Source organism: Molossus molossus, unplaced genomic scaffold (assembly GCF_014108415.1).
Source record: "Molossus molossus isolate mMolMol1 unplaced genomic scaffold, mMolMol1.p scaffold_m16_p_17, whole genome shotgun sequence".
In the NCBI taxonomy this organism is placed as follows: Eukaryota; Metazoa; Chordata; class Mammalia; order Chiroptera; family Molossidae; genus Molossus; species Molossus molossus.
The window spans coordinates 30541976-30566940 of NW_023425352.1; the positions used below are offsets into that span (position 1 = coordinate 30541976).

General features: G+C 36.6%; 1 protein-coding gene across 1 annotated transcript in view; it reads right to left on the bottom strand.

The window, feature by feature from the left end:
• Positions 1-357: 357 nt before the first annotated feature.
• MARCHF5 (membrane associated ring-CH-type finger 5) overlaps positions 358-24965 on the bottom strand; it is a 49467-nt gene continuing 24859 nt past the window's right edge. Inside the window, exons 3-6 of the mRNA XM_036265446.1 lie at positions 7292-7422; positions 3796-3979; positions 3504-3670; positions 358-3037 (exon numbers count right to left, since the gene is read on the bottom strand). Of these exons, the coding sequence (XP_036121339.1) occupies positions 2921-3037; positions 3504-3670; positions 3796-3979; positions 7292-7422 (599 nt within the window). The 3' untranslated portion in view covers positions 358-2920. The remainder of the gene's footprint in view (positions 3038-3503; positions 3671-3795; positions 3980-7291; positions 7423-24965) is intronic.

Genomic DNA, 24965 nt, shown 5'->3' on the forward strand with positions numbered 1-24965 from the left:
GTTTGGTTCCCGCTAGGAGTGTGTGCCTCGGTTGCAGTTTGTCCCCAGCCCTGGTTGGTTGTGCGGGTGACAGCCACTTGATGTGTCCCTTTCACATCGATGTTTTCTCTCTCTCTTCCTCTCTCTCCCTCCCACTCTACCTGAACAAAAAATGAAAAATGTCCTCAGGTGAGAATTAAAAAATAAAAATTAAATTAAAAAAAAGTAGGTACAGAGTTGATAAATTATGTTTTGGCATTTGTTCAACAGACAAAATACACCTAGAGAACATAAAAATTCTTTATTTACCCTAATCCAGCCAGTATTGAGATAGTCTGCTATATTAAAAACAAGACGTTTAAAAAAATTACAGCACAGTTAGCAAGGCAGTGACTAATTAAGTCACTAAGTTTAATTATATATTCTTCACAGTCATTTGATAATCATGTAATGATAAACAATATTTTCAGCCACTTTGGAAATGTTAATTTCTGCAGAGAATTCTACTAGTTGTCATCAAATTTCATATAAGAAGTTTAAAACATTAGTTTTTAGAACACGGTAAAGCAATGTGAAAATAAACTGAAAAACATAAAATGTACCCACCCATCCAAAAAGTCTACAGCATCCCTTCAATCTAATGCCTTTCTTTTACATATTCATTCCGTTTTCTTAGAGTGTGAACAGGCTATTTAGCAATTAAGAAACAACTACTACTCTGTAGGGGCCATTTCAAGCCTAAAGTGCTTCTGTTCCTTTTCTCATTTAAGCCTAGAAATATCTTCTGAGGTTGAGTATTACTTGCATTTCAGTGATGAAGAAAACTATAGCTGAAAGTTAAGTCACTTGGCCAAGGTCAAGTTATTAAAAGCAGAATTATCATTTGAACCCAGGTCTACCCAACATTAGTCAGCTCATGTTCTTGTTACTTCATGGTGGTGCAAGCCACCTTTCTCGAGACTGGGACATAATTCTCAAGCTAATACGGCTCTTAAGAGTTAAGTGTTCAATTCCAGGGCTAGAGGCCACTCTTGGTCCCCAGGCACTTGCAATTCCCTCACACAGCCCCAGAAACCCCGCTCCCTTGTCCCCACCTTGAGCATTAAAGTAGTAAATGGGGAACTGTGTGCGTATACAACTTTAGTAAAGGCTGCCTAAAAGCTGTTCTATGTAACAAAATTATGCAGGAAATATCTAATATCTTTTCATCTTAAATTAAAAAAGCCAATATATTTTATAATTATAGCTACATAATCTAAGTTATTTATATATATAATCACAGATTTTTATTTCCCCTTCAGAACTATAACAGTGTTCTTAATAAGGCCCACTGTCAGTCAGATATTCCCTTCCTCCCCAAACTTTGAATGTTCAACAGCCATTCACATCAACTTCCTGTTATAACTCAAAATTAAAACATTCATATTATAAAAAGATACCAGTCTTAAATTACTAAAGTTAACATACATTACTGTATTCTAACCTAGATCAATCTGTATTTGCTACACCCCTAAAGAGAAGTGGCCACTTCTTAGTAAGGGGAAATTTTTATTGTCGTCATGCATTAGATACTGTAAACAAGAAAATAAACAAGGTTTTTGGAACTAACTTTAAAAATGTAATTTAATTTAATGAAAATAACTGCAAGACCATTCAGATTGCGAACAACATTTAAAGGGCCACCACTGAAAATGGCTTAAAATAAATAAATGCTTTTTAAAAATGAATATAAAACTAGTTCAACAGTGATTAAGGTACTACCCTCATCAATATAACAAGCAGTTAAAATCTAAAAACATTAGTATTGGGTTTTTAAATAATAAATTGTCTTAAGCCAAAAACAATGACCTCAGTATTTACTCAAGACTTATTTTCATAATTACTTCCTCACTGACTGGTGTAAAATCAAGACCTCAAGGCCTCACCTTGGTTCACCACTGTTGGTTTTCTATTTGAAATTAGACCGTCAACTACATAAAATCAGGAACCAAGTCTGTGTTGTTCACACTGTATCACAGCACTTTGCATAGTGCCTGGTCAAACAGGTGATCAGAAAATACCTGAATAACTGAATCAAAGAGAAGAGTAAAATAACTTTATTGATTTTTTTTTCAAATCGTTCGCTGTGCTCAAACTACTATATGTGGTAGCTCGAATTTCTGAGAATTATGGATTTAAAAATCTTATTCCAGTGATGAAAGGACCTGATATCGCGCGCGCACACACACACAGTAATTAAGACTGCACGAGTCAAAATTACATTATGAACTATGAGATGTCAACATTATAGAAATAAAATTTAATAGTGAAAAAGTGATCTGGAAGCCCTGTGAATTTTTACCCTACACATTTGAGGATATCACATGGGTTAAGAAAAACATCAAAATCGCATTTGTTCAGATAATCATTTGAATGCTTACATACATTTTTGGTTTGTCATTTATTTATAACTAATTTAATTTACATTTTCTCATATTAACATGTACTCCTGTTTAACATGTAATCAAATTATGCCAGTGAGAAAAATCCTCATAGTACCTTCCTTGAGTTGCCGATTCTAAGAAAACACTGAACATGAACATGTACAAAAGAGGCATCTGAATAAAATGGCATGTGTATTTTTCTGTATTTGAACAGGTTGATCTTTACATTTCTGTCTGAAGAAAATATGAACAAAGCCCAGGTTTACCATGCTAATTTAATGTGTTCATATGACTGCCATAAAAGAAGTACATACAGAATAATGAGAACAAATCACATCCTTAAGTTCCGTGATTACTGAGAGGATTTCCCCGTCCCTGCTTTCTTTATTATATTTCTTAAAAATATGAGAGCAGCAGCTTATCACAAGTCTCCACTACGGTGCATTAATGATGGAATCAAAACAACACAACAGACTCATAAGGATGAGAGGACTGCAGAACGACTGGAAGTCACAGTTTTATGCTTCTTCTTGCTCTGGATAATTTAGAATTTTGCGGTGTGCCTGACGTAAATATTGCTGCTGTTTAAAGTAAACCTTGAATGCTCCTTTTATGGCAACAAAAGCAATTCCACCCTAAAATAAAAGGAAAATTATCTTTTTATAATGCAGATTTAGAGAAACATAAAAATAAGTTTACTGAGTTAGCTATCATTACTATCTTCATTCTGTAAGCACAGAGAGGTCAAGAAATTTTAGTTTCTCAACAAGGCAGTATCTGTGATAGGGTTTGAACCAGGCAGTCTGACCCAAGAGAAGCAGCTCTTCACCATAACCTTGCTGGCAAGAGGGATGGGTGTGATTTGTGCATATTCCAGGAGAGAAATCACCAGAGCAAAGTTCTGGAAGGCCAGAGCTACTGCATTGGATCCTTCCCTTTTTATTGCTATTGGATGACAGTAAGGATCAAATCAAGGCTTAAGCCACTGGAGCCACAGAATATTCATATAGCCCCATTTGGTTTGTTTTTTAAAAAAACAAATATACAGTTCATTCTCTTTTGTATAGTCACTTGAAAAAAGTAATATTAATGCCATCTTACCAAGATTGTCCTTTGTAAATTAGAGTTGACACTACTAAACATCAGTTTACCAACTATTGTCGCAATAGTAGGAAAGACAAGGGCTCCACATAATATTCGGGTGGCAGAGACATGATCTGCTAGAGGATTAGCTTCAGCTGGAATTCGAGGAACAGGACAACCAATCCCTAGAGGAAAAAATTGTCAGGTATTAGTGCTAGGAAATTAGCACAGCTAAAATATCTTTGTATGCAAGAATTCTTTCACAACATTAATTTGGCATGCTTGTTACAACCTCAATTCAGGGACTTACCTGGAAATATACTGTTCAAAATTTGTAGTTTATTTGAGTATTTGCGCCATAGTCTAAGCACATAATCCTCCCAGCGAATCATCTTGCCTAATATCAGCATGACAGGAATAGTAGGAAGTCCAATTAAGAGAAATAAAGGGTCAGCTCTCTCCATAACATCCAGACCTTCTTTATGGCCTACAACCTGTGAAACAGATAGCATTTGCTAGAATCACTTTGTTTTCTAATGAAGGAATGCGGCATGCTTGAACCCAATTCATTTTAGAGGAAATGCTAAATGTCTAAAAGAATACAGAAATAAAAAGTTTAAAAATTAAACTGGAAAGCTATCAGTCCTGATTTGTTTATAAGAAGTGTCTCTCATTCCAGGTGGGAGGACCTCCCAAGTGGTTTCATATTCCATTGGAACAAAAGTTTTAAAAATGGTTGGCCCACATTGATTACATTTGAATAGAAGGGAGGGGACCTTCTGGTTCTTGCTTCCATTCCTGTTAACTGGTTTGCCTGGGCTACTTTAGGTCCTATTTGTCTTCTAGTAGAGCATCTGTTTTCCTGTTCTTCCTACCAGAAAGCAAACATAGTCAGGCAAGGGCAGGACCTGCCTTCAGGAGACAGCCTAAAAACTCACTTCTCTTTGGCTCTTTTTCCTCACTCAAGTGGTATCTGGATAGAGTGAGATCTCCCTGGTTTGGCTAAATGCCTGCTCTTCACACCTAACTCTTCCTTTGGTTTAGATCTCAGAGGGCAAGAAGTACATTATTACTTTGTGAATCTCCCTACTTCCCTCCTAGCAGAATCCTTTTCACTTGCTGATCAATCTTAGCCTTACACTTCTCTCAATACCACCAATTTGTTGGTGAGTTTCTTATTTTTAACTAGACAATTTCCCTGAAAATTCTCTTTAAAAGGCCTCAAATGATCTCCCATTAGCCAAAAGTTTCAGTTGCTCACAAAATAAACAAATTTCTCTGAGGGATTATTCTGAGCAGTTATGACGGGAAGGAGAGTACTGCAGAAGCCCACCCAGGTCTCACGGTGTAAGGCAGCAGCCTCATAGTAGGACACTACTGCAAAGGACTCCATGTAAATTTTTCTGATCACACTTGAGAAATAAGCCAGGAAGAAAGGATTAGAGAGGACACTGTGTATATTTTTTAAAGGAAGGAGGGAAAGTAAAGAAGGTAGGGAGGACTAAAAGCTCCCAGGGATAATATATATATTCAGAAAAGCAAGCTCATGAGATTTTTTTCAAAAATGAGATGGCCTTTATGTCAGTTATTATAGTACTTTTTTTTCAGGTGAACTACAAAAAGATGTGAAATGAGGTCAAGCTGAGACTGATCAGGGCAAACTGAAATTCTAGAAAAGAGATTCGATCCAGGTAAAAATGTTTTATAAAACATTTTGGAGAGGACCAAAATGGGTGCTTTTAAAATTTCAGTCAGGGATATAGCCCAGACTTGTACTTAGTTAACGTATCTAACCAAAATGTAATACTAAAGGGGCAGGAGGCTAGCCTCTTCCAAATGGTAAAAAACAGTGGCATCAGCCCAGCTGGTGTGCCTCAGTGGATTGAGCATCGTCCCATGGACTGAGGGTTCCTGGTTTGATTCCTGGTCAGGGGCTCGATCCCCAACAGGGGAAGTACAGGAGGGAGCTAATGGCTGTTTCTCTCTCTAAAATAAACAAACAAAAATCAATAAAAACATATTTAAAAAACAAAACAAAAAAACCTACCATGGCATCAGTACCTGATACTCTTTGGTGTCTCCAGGGAGAAACTTAAATTAACAATTTCACATCTTACATGTGAAGGGTGATCGTTCTGAGCTGCCCTAGTCAAACAGTCTGGCTCACAGTTATTTCTTTTTCTTTTGTTAATCCTCATCTGAGGATACTATTCCATTGATTTTTATATAGAGGGGAAAGGAGGGAGGGAGAGAGAGAGAAACATCCATGTGAGGGAGCCACTAGATTGGTTGCCTCCTGTATGTGTCCCATACTCACTTCAACCAGGGATTGAACCTAAAACCTGGGTATGTGCCCTGACCAGGAATCAAAACCATGACCCTTCAATGCACAGGACAATGCTCCAACTAACTAAGCACACCGATCAGGGCAAAACAGTTTATTTTTTAGACTTCAATTCTGGGGTGAGATTCAAGAACTATAGAATGCCTTCTCTAAGAGTTTGTTATCCACGTATGAAATAAAGGCCTATGGAACTGTATGTTAAGAGAAAAGTTTGCTTATTTTTCTGCTTAAGAGCTAAAAGCTAGATCTTCATATCCACCTAGGCCTATAGTTCACCAATGCTGAAAAGCTAAGAGTTTTAATTAAGGCCTGATCTTTGAAAGCACAGCCTATTAGAACCCTACTTTTAAATGGGAGGATGGAACAGTGATGAACTAACAGGTTTTCTTAGTTAGAATTTAGGATAATTAAGTGTAGTGTAATTAAGAATGGACAATGCTTATGGGGGTTGTCTTTATACTAGATATAAAAGTGGAACTAGGCTGGATATTAAGATTTCATTGTTCTAAAATAAAATGTTCCAGCTGCCTTTGGGACCAGGTTTCAATTAAGGAGCCCAAGATTAGGGACAGGAGTCTTAATGCTTCTTCCTTACTGTGTGGTACTGGACATGTAAACTCTTTGAACCTGTAAACAAGGAATAATTGATAGTATCTATGCCACAAGACTGTTGCAAGGATTAAATGCATCACTGCTTGAAAGGTCTTCAGCCCAGTGCTTTTGAGAAGCACAACTTAAGGCAGAGGATATGGTAAGCTTGAAGTAAGAGGTTGAAGGTATTATTTTAGGAAGATTCATTTGAAAGGATAGAGAGGAGAGAATGAAGTTAGAGAAACCAATCAAGAGGTTCTTTCAGCCATAAAGGTTATGATGGGGGAGTGACAAGAAATCATGAGGTCAGAACTGTGGAAAGGGAAGCCATAGATGTAAAACATACCAAAATGAAAACTGCTTGGACTTGGTCAGTGGACTGCATACAGGGCTAGAAAGTTAAAGGTAATCTTAAGAATGTAGGCTATAAATGGAGTAGGTGAAAAAATAATAGTAGGAATCAAAATAAATTTTAAAACTTCTTGCCCTGGCCGGTGTGGTGCAATTTGTTCGAGCGTTGTCCCATACACCAAAAGGTGGCAGGTTTGATTCCTGGTTGGGGCAACTATGGGAGGCAACTGATGGATGTTTTTCTCTCTCTCCCTTCCTCTCCCTAAAATCAATAAAAAACATATCCTCAGGTGAGGGTTAAAGAAATACATATTTAAGCCCTGGCCGGTTTGGCTCAGCGGTTGGAGTGTCAGCCTGTGGACCAGAGAGCTCTGGGTTCGGTGTCCACTAGGGGCACGTACCAAAAAAAAAGAAAAAGAAAAAATATATATATTAAAAAACAAAAACAAAAAAACCCAAAATCTATTTAACAGATCTTCACATGAAAAGTAAAATAAATGAACAGAGTGAAATAGTGAACCTGCATCACTGTCACTGCTCCGTAAGTCACAGCTGTCCAATAGATAGAGCCAACCATTATTCCTGCTGCAGCAAATGGACAGGCTTTTGAGATCAGTCTATCTGCAAGATCCAAGACATACACAACTGGACCTATGATACAAAAAAAACAAACAAAAACAAGCAAAGTTTCAACACGAGAGATGTTTAAAAAATATTTTCCATAGATCTTAAATATTTTATGGGGTTGGTTGCTCTGATGCTTTAGAAATAACTTTTATAAATGTGATGGCAATCTAGATTTGAATAGGTTTAGAATTTCTCAGTCATTTGCATGAATATCTAAGTTTTACTTCTGAAATTTAAAAAATAGCCTCTTCAATTTTTTTTTTTTATCAGTAAACCTATGATTAAAGCCCCAAACACAGTTCCTGCTGATAAAAGCAGTAGTTCTCTCACTTCTCTTAATAAAATTGGCTACTACAAAATAGAAGAGCTATTTCAGGTTGCCCTTCCCAAACAGTTCCTGGCCACAACTAGATTCTCTAGCACTTGGTAAGAATATCACTTCTTTGACTTCTCTCATTACTTCCTTGGTACAGCATGTGAAAGTAACCAAGGCTATTTTATTGTAGTTACACAAAGTCAATCTATCTATAGCATATTTTCAATATGCTATAATTAGTTGAGTATTTTTCTCTAACAGCTTCTTTTAATGATCATAACACCAGTTTTTATGGCATTCCAACAGCTGTGTGTGCCAATTATGATCCTATTATTATGTGCTTAACTGTGAAATTTGGCTACTACCTCCCTCTGGAATTTATTTGGAATAGCTACACTGGAGGTATTCTAATTAACTGCCATTTAGCCCAATAATATAATTTAGCTCCAGAATATTCAAGAACAGTAGAAGGGTCTTAGGCCTAAATTAGAGCAAGGCCTAGAGAACAGAATATCTAAAGTTTAATTAAAGGATTATGACAACTTGATTGAGAAATCAAAATAGTTGTTGAATACCCTCTCCACACATTACATAAGACATTTTCTTAGAAATGTAAAAGTGTTATTACCTACCTTCTTGGGGCCTACAATCTACAGAATGATACTATACATTAAAAAACAATTTTCATTGTACACAAAAATTAACATAGCAATATGATAAAATAATTAAACATATAAGAACAAGCATTCATCTTCAGAGACTCTGATCAATACTTCCCCTTGATCACTGGAGCCAATATCACTAAGTCACTGTTTAAAGAGAGACCACATTGTGAAATAGAAAGAACATCTCGAGAGACACCAAAGGATCTGTGATTTAAATTTAGCATATTTACTTACTATTGTCAAAATCTAACTTACATAACATTTAGAACTATGACATGGTATCTTTTGGGATAAAGTAAGTTCAAGTAGGTAAGCCTAGTTCAGTGCATTCAGTGCACACTGACTCTATATGCTCTAATAATAGTTATCGTTTCTTGAGTGTATACATACCAGGTGCTGTGCCACAGGCATTAATTACATGCATCATTATTTAATCTCATAATGTAGGGTTTAATCTAGTGGTTCTCAACCTTCCTAATGCCATGACCCTTTAATACAGTTCCTCATGTTGTGGTGACCCCCAATCATAAAATTATTTTTATTGCTACTTCATAACTGTAATTTTGCTACTGTTATGTCTTATGCGACCCCTGTGAAAGGGTCGTTCGACCCCCAAAGGGGTTGCGACCTACAGGTTGAGAACTGCTGGTTTAATCCTTAAAATACGCAAACTTGCTGGGTTAAGTTTATAACTCTCTCGGAAGGCACAATAAAAGTCATTTTAGCCCTGGCCGGTATGGCTCAATTGGTTGGAATTGTCCCATGCACCAAAAGGTTGCTGGTTTGATCCCCGGTCAGGCACATGCCTGGGGTTGTGGGCTTGGATCCCAAGTAGGGAGTGAAAAGGAAGCAGCTGATAGATGTTCTTTCACATCAATGTTTCTCTTTCTCTCTATCCCCCACTTCCTCACTCTCTAAAAATCAATCAAAGTAGTTTGTTTTTAAAAGTCATCTTAACAAGTCACCAAAGATCCCTCAAATGCTGGTACTAAAAATTAAAGACAACACTTTGACTTTATTTTTTAATCAGAAAACTGAAGCCATATGAAAACAACTACAGACTCGACAGCACATGTACTCATCTACCAGATCCCATCCCCTTTCCAACTCAAAGCCACAGCTCCCACAATTCTCTTCTACTCTCACACATCCTTTCCCCCTACTCTTTGCTGGATGATTTCCAAACAAACATGTCATTATTTCCTCTATCTTCATTTGATCCTTCTTCCCCCACTGCTCCATTTCTTTGCTCCTTTTATAACAAAATTCCTCCAAAGACTTACCTGTCTCTACTTTCATTCAATTCTCTTCAACCTACTCCAACAAAACTGCTCATTAAGGTTACTAATAACGTATGCATAGCTAAATCCAATCTCAGCTTTCCTCTTATTTGGCCTATTAGCAACAGCTAACACAGATATTCCCTTCTTACAATAAGGTTCTTCCCTGCATTTCCAGGACATCACCATCTCTTGGTTTTCTTTCCATTTCACTACCCAGGAACTTTTCAGTCCTTTTGCTTGTTCCTCCTCTTCTTGATGTCAGCGAGGCCCACTCTGCCAATTTATACCTCCCTATACTACCTATTTTATTGCTCTAGTTTTCTTTTCCCAAAGCACTTATCATGTAACATACTCTAATGTACTTATGAATTCTGTTTCCATATACTAGAATAGGGATTGGAAACTATGGTCCATGGGCCAAATTAAGCTGGCTGCCTGTTTTTGTAAATAAAGTTTTATTGGAGCATGGCTTTACACAAAGCCTAAAATACTATCTGTTTTTGTTTGTTTTTAACAGAAAAAATTTCACCAACTCCTGAACTAGAAAAAAAGCTCCAAAAAGAAATCTCTAGGTCTTCCTTTTTCATTATTCTGTACAGAGCCCAAGTTACAAGACTATCTCCTACCCAGTCAGAATAGAATTTATATGGAAAGAGGTATTTTACAAGCTTCCAATGTACCTTCTTCCCCTCCCCTTTTCAACAGGGTACTTGGAACTATTTGCTGATGAATTAAAGTAATTTAATTCCTAAAATTAAATTAACCATTTGGATAAAAACATAATTCCTAAAAAGTAATCCATTACTACCACTTTATCTACATAAACATAGACAATCTAGAGATGTCTGAATTATCTTTCCTATAAAGATCTCAGAAGTTTCTAATAAAATTAGCTTAGTTTTCAATTTTCTTCCTGAATCATTTGGTGTGAATTCTTTTTGTACAAGCAAAAACATATAAACTCCTCCCTCTTAATTTTGGAAAATTTCTACTTACACTTTGGGTCATATGCAAAAGATATGCTGGATTAAATGAAGACACTGGCTGCATTATATGGTCCCTAATCCAATTTCTCTGATCAAATTCTGTTTAGACTTTTGTCTTAAGTTTATTTTGCCTAAACCCCTCGAGGTTCTTCCAGATAGAGTAGTCCAAGATTAGTTCAATAATTCAAAGAAAGGTTAAATGTCTAGTGGTAAATATACCATTAGAATAATAAGCTGCCACCCAGAGGATGTATTTCTGAGAACTCAAGATTATCTAGGCAAGCTATTTGGTGAATAAGAACAATCACTTAAATCCTCTGGATGACAGTCCCTAAATCATACCTTTCCTATTAGGAAGCTTATCATGTGCTACTACCCTATGACTTGGGGTCACAAAAGGAAAATAGTAATAGCCACTTGATTCTTCTTCTTGTCAGATTACAGCACAAAGAGTTATAGGAAGTGAGGAAAGGCAAGACTCTAGCCCTTGAAAACCTCAATTCCAATGGGGAGGAAGAAGTATGAATAAATGCACTTTACAAGTTAAATATGTAAGGGCATAAAAAAGGTATCAATATTTTAAAAAGGCATTACAGAATTTTTAATGCCTCAGTGGGCTTTGCCACCTGTTTTCAATAGTATTGTTTTTACACATGGATGACAAAAGGAACTCTATTGTGAATTCTTTCATATTATAAAAAAGCTTTGTCTCTGGCTGGGTGGCTTAGATGGTTGGAGCGCTCTCCACACACCAGTAGGTTGTGGGTTCCATTTCCAGTCAGGATGTATACGGGAGGCAACCTGATGTTTCTCACATTGATGGTTCTCTCTCCCTTTAAAAAAAAACCAACCAGCCCTGGCCAGTTTGGCTCAGCGGTTAGAGCGTCTGCCTGCGGTCCGGAGAGACCCGGGTTCGGTTCCCGCTAAGGGCACGTACCTCGGTTGCAGTTTGTCCCCGGCCCTGGTTGGTCGTGCGGGTGGCAGCCACTCGATGTGTCCCTTCACGTCGATGTTTCTCTCTCTCTCCCTCCCTTCCTTTCTCTCCCTCCCACTCTATCTGTACAAAAAAATGGAAAAATATCCTCGGGTGAGGATAAAAACAAAAACAAAAACAAAAAACAACCACCAAAAAACACATTCTTGGGTGAGGATTTTTAAAAAAAGCTTTTGTAGAGAATATAGTTACACCTTAATATTTTTGATAAATTCAAATTTTCACATAGTGAGCTGAGAATTACTGGGGAAACTCCTAAGTCCATGTCTACTGAAAAAGAAGGAATGAGTTTTATCTGGCAGACACTGTGAAGATAGATTTTCTGTAGCTGTGATTTAAATTCAAGTCTCTCTATATATGAATGGTGTTAAAGGTATATCTTGGAAGATAAGAAATTAATGAATGAAAGACAGGCAATACCTGGCATTCAACATTGGCTGGCACTGCTTATAACAATACCCAGAAATCCTAGGACCTTTCTCAAGGATAGAAAGGTATTCTCAAAAATACCTTAACCAATTCTTGAAAAACAATTTCTATGTTACAAGAGCTATAGTTTCTAACACAGAACATAATTTAATGAGAATTTTTGGGTACTTCGTAAGATAACTAAGAAGATTATAGCTCCCACAAACTCCAAGGTTTCTGTTAAATAGCCAATGGTACATAAAAGAGAATTAACAAGCAAATAGATTGCTTGCAGAAGCTACTCAAGTTTCCAGGATTTTGTTATTTTTCCTTTGCACTGAACTATTTTGCCCTAGACTCAACTCAAATGCTAACTTGTTAAGTCAAAGCATCAACCCCATTTTCAGATTCAGAACTATCCAGAACTGTTATGTTTTGGAGGCCACCGAGAGTCCAACAATATAGTTTTAAACTTCTTTTCTTGCTCCAAGTCTATTTTTGTTAATCCTCATCCAAGGATATTTTTCCACTGATTTTTAGATAGAGTGGAAGTGAGGGTGGGAGAGAGAGGGAAACATCAATGTAACAGAGACACATCGATTGGTTGCTTCCCGCATGACCCCAATGGGGGCAGGGGATGGAACTGGCCACCCAGGTTCATGTGCTTGATGAGGAATAGAACCTGAGACCCTTTGGTCCACAGGTCACCGCTCTAACCGCTGAGCCAAACCGGCCAGGGCAACTCCAAGTCTCCTTTTGTTGCACTCTGTTTCTGGAATGTCCTGTCTCTAGTTTAAGTCTGTATGATAACCCAACTACCCTATGAAAACTAACCTAACCTGACAGAGGTTGACTTAATTGCTGTACCCACCCTGTTCAGGTCCCAAGAGGCTTCCTTTACACACTATCCCACAAAATACACTTACCCCTTTGCTTGTGCATAATGTTAGTACTTTATGTTCTTGTTCAATGTTTGTTCAGTTGTCTCAATATCCTTTATGTCTGTCCATGTCAGCATCATCTTAGATTGAAAATTCCCAGGGGGCAGGGGCCATGTCTGTTTAACTCGTTTTGTACAGTGCCTAGGATAGAACCATGTATAGAGAGGTGCTTAAAAAATGCTTTTGATAACTGGCATCACTCTCAGGGACTCCCTAGGCCACAGCTATCTCAGCACATGGTAATTGGCAGTACATCAGGGTACTTTGGCCTGTTCCACGGGGCACCAGAATAAATATGGCATAGGAACTAGCTGTAGCACTCTGGCAAGTATCTGACTCAATCCACTGTTAAAATATAATTTTTAAAAAAAGTATTAATTATATGGTCCCAAGTCAACAAATATGGATTTTATTGAGGATATGAAATAATATCACAACAACCAACTCAATTAAGAGTTAAAAGTTATGTGGGAATCCTCATGGGATTGTAAAAAGTTTTAACTCTTTCTCTAGTATTCAACACTGTTTTTAAACTCTAGACTTTGCAGGCGAGGTCTAAGAGCCTCAGACAAGCTTATGTAAGTTTCATCATTGACTGTTCTTTTTGTAGGTTGAGAGCTTACCACTATTATGTAAGAACAAATATCCTGCAAACTCAGGCTATAAGTTACATTGCTTAATAAGAAGTTAGTCATTCGACTATAAAGAGAAGAAAGGATATGTTCTTGGACAATTTTTTAGATAACCAAACTAATAACTGACCAAAAAACTCCCAAAACAAAACAACTTTGAAGAATGAAAGATCTAGAGTCAAGGCAAATTAATACCATTCCCCCATGTGTGTATATATATAGCATATCACCATGAATTGTAACTAAAGATCATCATAGGAGTTCTTTATGATTACATAGTTGGTGCCAAGGAAAACTTAAATTTATCCTATGAATAGAACAGCCCATAGCATATTTGTGAGTTATAAGGTCAACTACTAAGTACTTATTAAGCATCTATTGTACACATAACATTTTACTGAGCATTAAAATAAAGGTAAATAAAATTTATCACACTAGCCTCTGCCTCCAAAGAGCCTACAATCTAGTTAGGGACAAACAATAAATATACATTAAATAACTGACAAATTTTAAGGCAAAATTAATAAATTTATGATAGTATGATACAAACTATATAAATACTTGTTAATGAAATTTTAAGTAAAGATTTAAAAAGTTTTTGAATTGCTGTATATACTTACTAATTAGCAGAAGTGAATCTTAACCTAGACTTGAAGTTGATAATCTGAAAGGGGGAATGCTAAAAGACCTTTTAACTAGCTAAAAGACTTTATTCAAAAGGTTTGTATATTTTTATCCTCACCTGAGGACATTTTTTTTTTTTATATTTTGTTCAGATAGAGTGGGAGGGGGAGAGAGAGAGAAACATCAACATGAAAGGGACACATCGAGTGGTTGCCACCCACACGACCCAACCAGGGCCAGGGACAAACTGCAACCGAGGTACGTGCCCCCTTAGCGGGAACTGAACCCGGGTCTCTCCAGACCGCAGGCCAACGCTCTAACCGCTGAGCCAAACCAGCCAGGGCAAAAAGGTTGATACATATTTTTAAAAGCTGGTATGCCAGTAAGGTGGGGGTTATTTGATAGAAACTTTGACCAGATATTTGAAGAACATGACACAGTAAGAAAAAGATATTTAGGGAAAACTAATCTTATAACAGATTGTTTAAAATCAGAATTAACCAGAATAGAATCTACAAGATTTTGTACCCAAAGCAAGTACAAAGACACAGAAAGTAATATCAATCTAGAGAAGCTTAATATAGAAGTTAGGAAAGGATCAAGAAACATTAAACTTATTAAAGACAATGTTTTGTCTGCTTTTTGTAGAAAACCATAACTAAGGTATTAAATTCTTTGAATATCAAAATAAAAAGCTGAGCCCTGGCCAGTTTGGCTCAGCGGTAGGAGCGTTGGCCTGCAGATCGGAGAGTCTCAGGTTTGGTTCCAGCCAGGGACATGTACCTCAGTTGCAGTTGAGGCCAAGCAGGAGGCAACCAGTTGATGTCTCTCTCTCACATCGACATCTCTCTGTTTTTCTCACTTTCTTCCTTCCTCTCACTCTGTCTGAAGGTAAATGTAAAAGTATCCTTGAGTGAGGATTAAAAAAAAAAAGCTAAAAAGTTCAAGGTGTGATGAAAGAAATATCATCATTATAATTAATTGGTACATAAAAATGAGATGGCAATATTAATTACAAACATACTACACATATACAAAAATTATTAGACATTTTCTTTGAACATACCTATAGTTTTCAAATTTTCCATTATGAGAATATAATTTTATTAATAAGAAAAACTACTTTTTAGAGAATAGAAAGGGTTATCATAAAATTCAGTAATCATAACCCTGAAGAAAATCAACCTGACATTACTGTTTCATTTCCTTTTTCCCTTTTTATGACCTCAATAGGTTCCCTAGAAGGCAACATAACAAGGTCTAAACAGCAGAGTAGAGGAAGCTGAGGACCAGATCAGTGAATTAGAGGACAGGGTAGAAAAAAAACGAACGGCATTCTTATACCAATGATGAACTCACAGAAAGAGAAACTGAAAAAGCAATTCCATTCACCATTGTGGCAAAAACATTAAGACATCTAGGAATAAACTTAACCAAAAAAGTAAAGAACCTATTTGCAGAAAACTACAGGCCACTGAAAAAAGAAGTAGAGGAAGATATAAAAAAGTGGAAGCACATACTTTGTTCATGGATTGGAAGAATTAACATCATTAAAATGTCCATAATACCCAAAGCAATCTATAGATTCAATGCAATCCCCATCAAAACAACAATGATGTATTTCACAGAACTGGAACAAATACTTCAAAAGTTTGTATGGCACCAAAAAAGATCTCAAATAGCCCAAGCAATCTTGAAAAAGTAGGACAAAGTAGGTGGGATCACAATAACAGATATCAGATTATACTACAAACCAAAAAAAAACCCAAAAAAAACCCACACAATTAAAAACCAGGACGATAGCTTAAAAGAACTGTGGGACAACTGCAAATGTAATAATATTCGCATCATAGCAGTCCCAGAAGAAAATGAGCAAGGATTAGAGAACATATTTGAAGAAATAGTGACAGAAAACTTCCCTAATTTGGTGAAGGAAGAAGGCATTCAAATTCAAGAAGCATAGAGAGCCCCAACTAAGAAGAACACCCAAAAGGCTCACACCAAGAAACATAGTAATTAAAATGCCAAAAATTAAAGACATAGAGAATCCTAAAGGCAGCAAGAGATAAGCAACAGGTTACCTACAATGGAACCCCCATAAGGGTATCAGCTCTGACTTCTCAACAGAAACACTACAGGCCAGAAGGGAATGGCATGAAGTAATCAAGGTCATGAAAAACAAGGATCTGAATCCAAGGCTATAATTCAAAATAGAAGGTCAAATAAAGAGCTTCCCAGACAAAAAAAAAAGCTAAGGAAATATATTAGCACCAAACCAGCATGGCAAGAGATATTAAAAGGACTTCTGTAATTAGAAGAAATAGGAAGAAAAGTAGAACCACACTAAACAAAAACGGCAATAAATAAGTACATATCAATAATCACCTTATATGTAAATGGATTGAATGCTCTGATAAAAAGACACAGAGTAGCTGACTGGATAAGAAAGCATGACTCATCTATATGTTGTTTTTACAAGAGACCCACCTCACAACAAAAGACTCACATAGGTTGAAAGTGAAGGGATGGGAAAAAATCTTCCAAGGAAACGGAAAGGAAAAAAATATCTGGGGTAGCAATACTCATATCTGATAAAATAGATTTCAAAATGAAGGCCATAACTAGAGACAAAGAAGGCCACTACATAATATTAAAAGGATCTATCCAACAGAAAGATATAGCCATGATAAACATATATGCACCCAATACAGGTGCACCAAAATATATTTAAAATCTTCTGGAGGACTTCAAAGGAGAAATCGACAGCAATACAATCATAGCAGGGGACTTCAACACCCCGTTGATATCACTGGATAGATCCTCTAGACAAAAAATCAGCAAGGAAACAGAGACTGTAAATGACAGAATTACACCCCAAAAATACAGAATTCTCATTCTCCTCAAGGGCACATGGGACATTCTCAAAGACAGACCATACATTAGGACACAAACTAAGTCTCTACAAGTTCAAGAAGATTGAAACCATATCAAGCATCTTCTCAGATCACAATGGCATGAAACTAGAAATCAATTGCAACAAGAATATGCAAAGACATTTGAACACATGGAGGCTAAATAGCATGTTATTAAACAATGAGTGGGTTACCAAGGAGATCAAGGAAGAAATAAAAAAATTCCTGGAAACCAATGGAAATGAACACACAACAACACAAAATCTATGGGATGCAGCAAACGCAGTTCTAAGAAGTTCATAGCACTACAGGCCTACCTCAAGAAACAAGAAAAATTTCAAATAGACTATCTAACCTCACAACTTAAAGAACTAGAAAGCAAACTAAAAAAAACAACAACAAAAAACCCCAGAGCAAGTAGAAGAAAGGAAATAGTAAAGATCAGAGCAGAAATAAATGGCATATAGACCAAAAAAACAATTCAAAGGATCAAGAAGACTGGTTTTTCTAAAACATGAACAAGATTAATGGACCCTTAGCTAGACTCACCAAGAAACAAAGAGAGAGAACCCAAACACACAAAATCAGAAATGAAAGAGGAGAAGTAACAACTGACACCACAGAAATACAAAAGATCGTTAACAACTACTATGAACAATTATATGGCAACAAATTTGACAATCTAATTGAAATGGACAAATTTCTAGAAACACATAGTCTCCCAAACTGGACCAGGAAGAGACAGCAAACTTGAACAGACCAATAACAACTAAGGAAATTGAAGAGGTAATCAAGACTCTCCCAGCAAACAAAAGCCCAGGCCTGGATGGCTTCACAGGGGAGTTTTACTGAACATTCAAAAAAGAACTAACACCCATTCTCTTCAAACTATTTCAAAAAATTCAAGAAGAAAGAAGACTTCCAAACTTGTTTTATGAGGCCAGCATAATTCTAATTACAAAACCAGAAAAAGACACTACAAAGAAAAAAAAAACTACAGGCCAATATCCCTGATGAACATAGAAGCCAAAATCCTGAACAAAATACTAACAAATCAGATCCAGCAATACATCAAAGAAATTATTCACCATGACCAAGTGGGATTCATCCCAGGGATGCAAGGATGGTACAATATTCGCAAATCAATAAGTGTGATACAACAGATAAATAAAATGACAAATAAAAACCAGATGATCGTATTAATAGATGCTGAAAAAACATTTGACAAAATCCAGCATCCATTTCCGATAAAAACGCTCAGCAATGTGGAAATAGAGGGATCATATCTCAGCATAATAAAGGCCATATATGAAAGACCTACTGCCAACATCATACGCAATGGCCAGAAACTAAAAGCATTTCCCTTAAGAACAGGAACAAGACAGGGGTGCCCACTTTCGCCACTCTTATTTAACATAGTACTGGAAGTCTTAGCCACAGCAATCAGACATGAAGAAAAAATAAAAGGGATCCAAATTGGAAAGGAGGGAGTGAAACTGTCATTATCTGCAGATGACATGATATTATACATAGAAAACCCTAAAGACTCCATCAAAATTCTAGAAGAAAATTAGGCAACAAAATTTTGGACATCATACACAGCAGAATTTTCACTGATACATCACCTATGGCAACAGAAACAAAGGAAAAAATTAACACATGGGACTATATCAAACTAAAAAGCTTCTGCACAGCGAAAGAAACAACCATCAAAATGGAAAGGCAACACACTGTATGGGAGAGCATCATTGCCAATGATACATCAGACAAGGGATTAATTTCAAAATATATAGAGTACTCATACAACTCAACGAAAGGAAGACAAAGAACCCAATTAAAAAATGTGCAGAGGAGCTGAATAGACACCTGTCCAAACAGGACATACAAATGGCCAAGAGACATATGAAGAAATGCTCAACATCACTAATCACCAGAGAGACACAAATTAAAACAACAATGAGGTATCACCTCACACCTGTGAGAATGGCTGCCATCAACAAATCATCAACAACAAGTGTTGGCGAGGGTGTGGAGAAAAGGGGACTCTAGTACACTGCTGGTGGGAATGCAGACTGGTACAGCCACTATGGAAAACAATATGGTGTTACCTCAAAAAATTAAAAATTGAATTGCCACTTGACTCAGTGATCCCACTTCTAGGAATATACCCTAAGAAGCCTGAAACACCAATCAGAAAGAATATATGTACTGCCATGTTCATAGCAGCACTATTTACAATAGCTAAGATCTGGAAACAGCCCAAGTGTCCATCAGTAGATGAATGGATAAAAAAGTTGTGGTATATATATACAATGTAGTACTATGCAGCTGTAAGAAAGAAAGATCTCTTATCCTTTGAGATGACATGGAGGGACCCGGAAAGTATTATCCTAAGTGAAACAAGCCAAGCAGAAAAAGACAAATACCACATGATCTCACTTATGTGTAGAATATAATAAACATAACAGTCTGAGGAATAGGGTAGACCCAGAGACATGGAAGTAGGGTACAGAATGACAACTCTCATAAGAGAGGGTGGTGGGTGGACGGAAGAGATAAACCACAGAACTTATATGCATGTACGCATAACCAATGGACACAGACAACAAAGCTGGGGATGGGGAGGAGTGTGTCAATGGGGTAAAAAAGGAGAAACATCTGTATAAAAAATAAAATAAATAATTTTGAAAAAAAAAAAAGAACAACTACACATTTCCCCCAACTTTATTGAGATATCTACATATGACATATGTAAGTTTAAGGCATACAATGTGATGATTCAATATACACATACAGTCATCCCTCACCACTTCACACTTCGACTTTTGCGGCTTCACTCTATTGTAGTTTTTTCAAAGATATTCATTAAAAAGTTGATCGAGACAGTGTAAATGATATAGCGCATATTTGGTTGTCTTAGTCAATTATACAGCCCTATATTACAATTGAAATTAAATTAATTACTGTACGTATGGACTGTAGGCCTACGTATTGGAGCACCCCAGGAACCCTTCAACGCCAGATGCAACCACTAGAGCCTGGAACCAATTAACCTCGATAAACAAGGGATAACTGTATATTGAGAAATGATTACAACAAGATTAGTTAACACTTCAATCTTCTTACATTACCATTTTTTATGATAGTACTTAAGATCTACTCTAACTTTCATGTACATAATACAGTATTGTTAATTATAGTCACCATACTGTACATTAGATTCCCAGAACTTATCCATCTTTTAGATGGAAGTTTGTATCCTTTGACCGACATCTCCTAATATCCCTAACTCTCTGGCAATCACCATACTATAATTTCTAGGAGTTTGGCTATTTTATTATTTTATTTTAATCCTCACTGGAGGATATTTTTTTCCTTTTATCTTCAGACAGAGTGGGGCGGGGGGAGAGAGACATCAACTGCCTCGCACATGACCTGACCAGGGCCGGGACCAAACTGCAACCAATGTACGTTATCTTGACTAGAATCAAACCCACAACTCTTTAGTCCAAGAGCTGACAGTCTAACTACTGAGCCAATCTGGGCAGGGCTGAGTTTGGCTATTTAAATTCTACATATAAGTGAAAATATACAGCATTTGTCTTCTCTGTGACTTAGCATAATGTCCTTAAGATTCACCCATGTTGTTGCAAAAGGCAGAATTTCCTTTTTTTTTTTTTTATCCTCACCCGAGGACATTTTTGCATTTATCTTAAGATAGAGCAAGAGGGAGAGAGGGAAGAAGAGAGAAAGAGAGAGAGAGAGAGAGAGAAACATTGATGTGTGAGAGACACATCGACTGGCTGCCACTCGCAGAACCCCAACAGTGGCCAGGGACAAACTGCAACCGAGGTACGTGCCCTTAGTGGGAACCTAACCCAGGACTCTCTGGTCTGTGGGCCGACGTTCTAACTGCTGAGCCAAACCAACCAGGGCCAGGATTTCCTTATTAAAAAAAAAAATTAATATTATAATTAATTTTCCACTGTGTGTATGCATCACACTTTGTTTTTTCACTCATCTGTCAATGGGCACATAGCTTGTTTTCAGGTCTTGGCTATTGTTAATGATACTGTAGTGAATATGGGGGTGCAGGTATCTCTTCGAGATAGTGATTTCATTTTTTTTTGAATACCTACCCAGAAGTGGGATTGCTGGATCATATCATAGTTCTATGTTTAATTTTTTGAGGAACCTCCATTGTGTTTTCCATAGTGGTCATATCAATTTACATACCCACAAACATTGCACAAGAGTTCCCTTTTCTCTGCGGCCTCACACACACTAGTTATCTCTTTGTCTTTTTTTACATTGAAAGTTGTTTATATATTTATTTTTAAATCCTCACCCAAAGATATTTTTCCATTTATCTTCAGAAAGAGTGGGGGCAGGGGTAGAAGTTTTAGTTTCAGGTCTTAAATTTAAGTCTTTAACTCATTCTAATTTTTATAAGTGGTTTAAGATAGGGGTACAATTTCATTCTTTTTGTATATAAATATCACCATTTATTAAAGAGACTATTCTTTCCCACCAAGTATTCTTGGCTGTCTTGTCAAATATAAGTTGAACATACACGTGGGTATTTATTTCTGGGCTCTTGATACTGTTTTAAAGCCAATACCATATTGTCTTGATTACTAAAGCTTTGTAATATAATTTTATAGTTTGAAATCAGAAAGTACCATGCCTCCAGCTTTGTTCTTCTTTCTCAAGATTGGTTTGGCTAGAAGTCGTTTCTGGTTCAATATACATTTTAGAATTATTTTTATTACTTCTGTGAAAGATGCCAGTGGAATTTTGATAGGGGTTACACTGAATCTATAGATGACTTTGGGTCAAGTGAACATTTTAACATTAATTTTTTAATCCATGAACATGGGTTATCTTTCCATTTGTCTTCTTCAGTTTCTTATATCAATGCCTGTAAGTTTTAGTTTTATTCCTAAGCATTTTATTATTTTTGATAGTAAGTGAACTGGTTTTATTTCTTTTTCAGAGTTTGTTGTTAGTGTTGATTTTTGTATTTTGCAACTTTACTAATATAGTTTATTAGTTCTTTTTTTTTTTTTATCCTCACCCGAGGACATTTTTCCATTTTTTACTCAGAGTGGGAAGGAGAGAGGGGAAGAGAGAGAAACATTGATGTGAAAGGGACACATCGAGTGGCCGCCACCCACACGACCCAACCAGGGCCAGGGACAAACTGCAGCCAAGGTACATGCCCTTAGCAGGAACCGAACCCAGGTCTCTGTGGACCGCAGGCTGACACTCTAACCGCTGAGCCAAACCAGCCAGGGCTAGTTTATTAGTTCTAACAGGTCTTTTTGGTGTGGTCTTTAGGATTTTCTACATATAAGATCATATCATGTGCAAACAAAGACAATTTTACTTCCTTTTTTTCTGATTTGGATGCCTTTTATACCTTTTTCCTGACTAATTGCTCTGGCTAGGACTTCCAGGACTATGTTGAATAGGAGATGAAAATGGATGGTCTTGTCTTGTTGATCTATGCAAGGAATCTTTTGACCTTTCACTGTTGAGTGTGATGTCAGCCATGGGTTTGTCATATATGGCCATTGTTACATTGATGTGTTCCTTTTACATCCAATTTGTTGCTTTTTTTTTATCTATTATGATTATCATATAATTTTCATCTTTCACTCTATTAGTATGGTGTATCACATTGACTGATCTGCAGGTGTTAAACCATCCTTGCATCTCAGGTATAAATTCCACTTGACCATGATGTATGAGATGTTTAATGTGCAGTTGAATTTGGTTTGCTAGATTTTGTTGAGAACGTCCCATCTATATTCATGAGGAATACTGGCTTGTAGTTTTTCTTGCAGTGTCCTTCTCTGGCTTTGGTACGCTGGACTTGTAAGTTTGGCAGTATTCTTTCATCTTCAATTTTTTAAAGAGTTTGAGGATTGGCATTTATTCTTTCTTAAAAGTTTGGTAAAATTCACTAGTGAAATCATCTCGTCCTGGGCTTTTCATGGGTATATGATCTCGTTATTTGTTATTGGTCTGTACACATTTTCTATTTCTTTATGATTCAGTCTTAGTAGGCTGTATGTTTCTAGGAATTCATCTTTTACCTCTAGGTTATTCAATTTTTTGGCATATAATTGTTCATAAAAAAGTCTCGTATGATCCTTTGTATTTCTGAGTTATTAATTGTAATGTCTTTTCTTTGAATGACAAGTATACATTATATGCTTCATGTTGTGATGTAATAAGAAGTAAACAGAACTATCTATGAAATAATCTTGAAAATAAAAACCCACAAACAAACCCCTATTCATAATCTCATCCATGAGACCTAACCAAAAGTTTATAAGATATGCAAGGGATAGAGCAACATACTACCTAAATATTCTTGCAATGTAATAACAATATCCAGGAAATGAGATATTTTATGATAACAAATATCTTTCTCTTTAATAAAAAATGTGTAAGGATAAAAGCTAAAATAATGTTTTATTTTGTTTTTACAAGTCATATTAGGTCTCGGGTCCATACAAAGCAGACCTGGAGACCCTCAAAAAGGGTTATATATACCCTGAGTGAAAGGGTAAACTAGAAAAAATAAGTCCGCATGACAACAAAGTGAGTAACCATAGTCAACCAGCCTGCTGATTTCAGGTTAGAAATGCCTGTGATATGGAAGAAATCTCAAGCCTAGAGATTAAAGCAATTTCAGCCTAGAAGCATCCTTGCAAATCCTTTTTGGAGTTCCTTCACTTTTGAGATGTCCACAGCCTGAAAATATGAACACGATTCTCACACTCAAGGAAAATAAAGTACTATAAGCAAGAAGCAGAAGAAAAACAACAGATTTAGGCTACCAAAAACTTTAGATAATGGGATTACCTGATCATGAAAATACGGAATAAAATACAAAATAATTTATAAGAAAACAGGAAGAGAGTATAAAAAGTAACCAGGCACATTTAAAAAACAATTAGAGCAAAAAGCAAAAAACAAATTGAAAAAAACCCCCTAAACTGCAAACTGACACTGCTGAAGAGAGAATTTGAGAACTGGGTAACAGTTAAGAAGAAATTATAATGCTGCAGCAGAGAGACCAAAAGATGAAAAACATAAAAGTGAAGAGACATGAAAAATAAAATAAAAATGTCTAACATAACTCTAATCACAGTTACAGAAGATAAGAATGGAGAGAATGGAGAGAAGCAATATCTGAAGAGTGAAGACTTTTCAAGGATAGGCACTTAATAGAAAAATAAAGTGTAAAACCTAAAAAAGTAAGACAAATAGAATACATAAAATTTGACAATAAAAACTCAGCTATATCAATATCACAATGGATGTTAAAAAGAACTCAGGCCCTGGCCAGTTAGAGCATCGGCCCACAGACCAGACAGTCCTGGGTTCAGTTCCGGCTAAGGGCACGTACCTTGGTTGCAGTTTGTTCCTGGCCCCAGATGGGGTCATATGGGTGACAACCAGTCAATGTGTCTCTCTTACATCGATGTTTCTCTCTCTTACCCCCTCTCTCCCTCCCATTCTATCTGAAGATAAATGCAAAAATATGTCCTCGAGTGAGGATTAAAAATAAGAACTCAGAAGAACTGAAAATAAAAGGATGAGAAAAGTTGAACAGGGCAAATGCAACAACAACATTATAGCTGGTATATAAGGGGGAACATGAGTAACTTTACAGTGAAGGAACCTGACAAACACCATCTTAGCTAGATCAAATTGAGTATCACCAGTGATAAGTAATGTGACCATGATGTGATGAAAATGGTATTTCACTTCTGTGGTCTCGCTTTCCCC